At 36.6% G+C, this 2,475-nt stretch overlaps 1 protein-coding gene across 1 annotated transcript; it reads left to right on the forward strand.

Moving 5' to 3' along the window:
- Positions 1-1,864, forward strand: LOC120087980 (benzyl alcohol O-benzoyltransferase-like). The gene is made up of 2 exons (XM_039045004.1): positions 1-568; positions 746-1,864. The coding sequence occupies exons 1-2, from the start codon at positions 116-118 to the stop codon at positions 1,622-1,624; spliced, it is 1,332 nt and encodes a 443-aa protein (XP_038900932.1). The 5' UTR covers positions 1-115; the 3' UTR covers positions 1,625-1,864.
- Positions 1,865-2,475: the final 611 nt, after the last annotated feature.

The following is a 2,475-nucleotide window of genomic DNA, read 5'->3' on the forward strand; positions in this document are numbered from 1 at the left end:
GGAGAAATGCGAAGAGATATCATGTGGAAGGAAAATTTCCATCCTTCTATAAAATAACACACTTTTCCTTTGAATATCTATACATTTAAGAACCAAAATTTTGTGAAACAGAGAAATGTGGTCAAGCAGTACAAGTCTCGTATTCAAAGTTGAAAGATGTGAACCAGAATTCGTTGTTCCGGCGAAACAAACACCCCATGAGTATAAACAACTTTCTGATATTGATGACCAAGAAAGTTTAAGATTTCAACAACCGTTAATACAATTCTATGAATATGATCCAAGCATGGAGGGGAGAGACCCAGTGAAGGTGATAAAAGAGGCAGTTTCAAAGACATTGGTTTTTTACTATCCTTTTGCTGGCAGACTTAGAGAAGGGTTTGGTAAGAAGCTGTTTGTAGAGTGCACAGGTGAAGGAATCTTGTTCATTGAGGCAAACGCAGATGTAAGTCTACACCAGTTTCAAGATTCTTCTTCTCTTCAACCTCCATTTCCATGCATGGATCAACTTCTTTATCATGTTCCAAATTCTGATGGGATTCTTGATTCCCCTTTATTGCTCATCCAGGTATGCTTCATTCCCTTTATTCCATATAATTATTTTACTAAAATAAATGGGGTATAGAGGGATTCATGCTCTGACCTAAATGAAGTAGTATATGTCAATTACTGTTGAACTAGTACTAAATGGTCGTGGTTAAATTAACTAAATTATGATTGATTTCAATAGTTATGGAATGTGTAGGTGACCCGACTCAAATGCGATGGTTTTATCTTTGCGATGCGTTTTAATCATACAATGTGTGATGCCTATGGTATTGCCCAATTCATGACAGCCATAGTCGAAATGGCTTATGGGGCTCACGCTCCATCTATTCTTCCAGTATGGGAAAGGGCTCTCTTAAATTCGAGGGATCCTCCATTAATCACTTACCTACACCATGAATATGATCAAGTTGGAGACACCAACGCCACCAAAATTTCCCTCAACGACATTACTTATCGCTCCTTCTTCTTTGGCTCAATTGAAATATCCACCATTCGCAAAACCTTACCTATTCACCTTCGCCATTGCTCCTCCTTTGAGCTCCTCTCTGCCTACATTTGGCGCCTCCGTACCATATCTCTTCAACTTAGCCCAAATGAGGAAGTGCGTTTTCTTTGTCTCGTGAATCTACGCTTCAAGTTAAACTCTTTGCCATCTGGATACTATGGCAATGCATTTGCGTTTCCTGCCGCACTTACCACAGCTGGAAAACTTTGCCAAAATCCCCTAGCTTATGCTATAGAATTGGTTAAGAAAGCCAAGTCAGAAATGACAGAGGAATACATTAAATCTGTGGCAGATCTTATGGTGATCAAAGGACGACCTCATTGCACTGCAATTGGGTCGTTTCTTGTGTCAGATTTGAGAAAAATTGGGTTGGGAGAGGTGGACTTTGGATGGGGAAAGGCCATTTATGGTGGACCTGCAATTGGAGGAGTTGGAATGGTCCCTGATTTCGTAAACTTCTTTATACCATTCAATAATAGAGAAGGAGAGAAAGGAATATTGGTGCCTATTTGCTTGCCTTCTCTAGCCATGAAAAGATTTGTGATTGAACTTGATGCCAATCGGAGTTGAAAATCATGAACTAATTACAAATATCAAATCTGCGCTGTAATAGAACAAAAGATGAGTATATTTTGTATTCAATATTTTACAAACAAGTCTTAGTTTATAAAAAGTTTATGTTTGAAATTTAAATAATAATATCTGAAATAAATTATAAATAAGATGTTGTGATATATATTGTATCAACTTTCGATTATGTTCCTTCTATCAATTTCTATTATAGATTCAAATTTATACCTTTAAGCTTTATAGTTTTGTTTATAAATAAATAATCTTCGAACCCTATGGAAAGTGTCACATTGTCTATCAAGTTAATAAAATGGAGAGAATACTCTTTAAGTATCGAATCTCAAAACTCCTCCAATCTTGCATCCTTTGTTGGGGGGTTTTGAAGACGTGAAACAAAAATTCGAATTGTGAAACCATTGAGAGAAGGGGATCCAGTTATGTTTCAATGCTAAGGAATACATACCCACCTATGCGCCCAGAAATTACTTAACTAGATCAGCTTGCCAGTGTAATTGTTGCCCATATTGGCACACCCTGTTCTAGAATTAGCCTTCTCAACCTAAGACGTTGCATGTCCACAATAGATTTTGTTGATGCCAAACTTTGGATACCGAAACGCACCTGATCTTCATATGACAACAATGATAAATTTGATCTAGGGTCTATCTTCATCTTCTTAGAATTAAGATATGAGTTTTTCATAATCCCAAACAAGTTAGGATTGTGATCAACGATAATTCACTTTATCATGTTTTTATCTTTGTTGCCATGTGTCCAAGACGACTTCCTAAAAAATAATATTAAATTTAAAAGAAAAGAAAAAAGAGTCTCCATTAATCCTTTTTACGATG

This window comes from Benincasa hispida, chromosome 10 (genome assembly GCF_009727055.1).
Source record: "Benincasa hispida cultivar B227 chromosome 10, ASM972705v1, whole genome shotgun sequence".
NCBI lineage: Eukaryota > Viridiplantae > Streptophyta > Magnoliopsida > Cucurbitales > Cucurbitaceae > Benincasa > Benincasa hispida.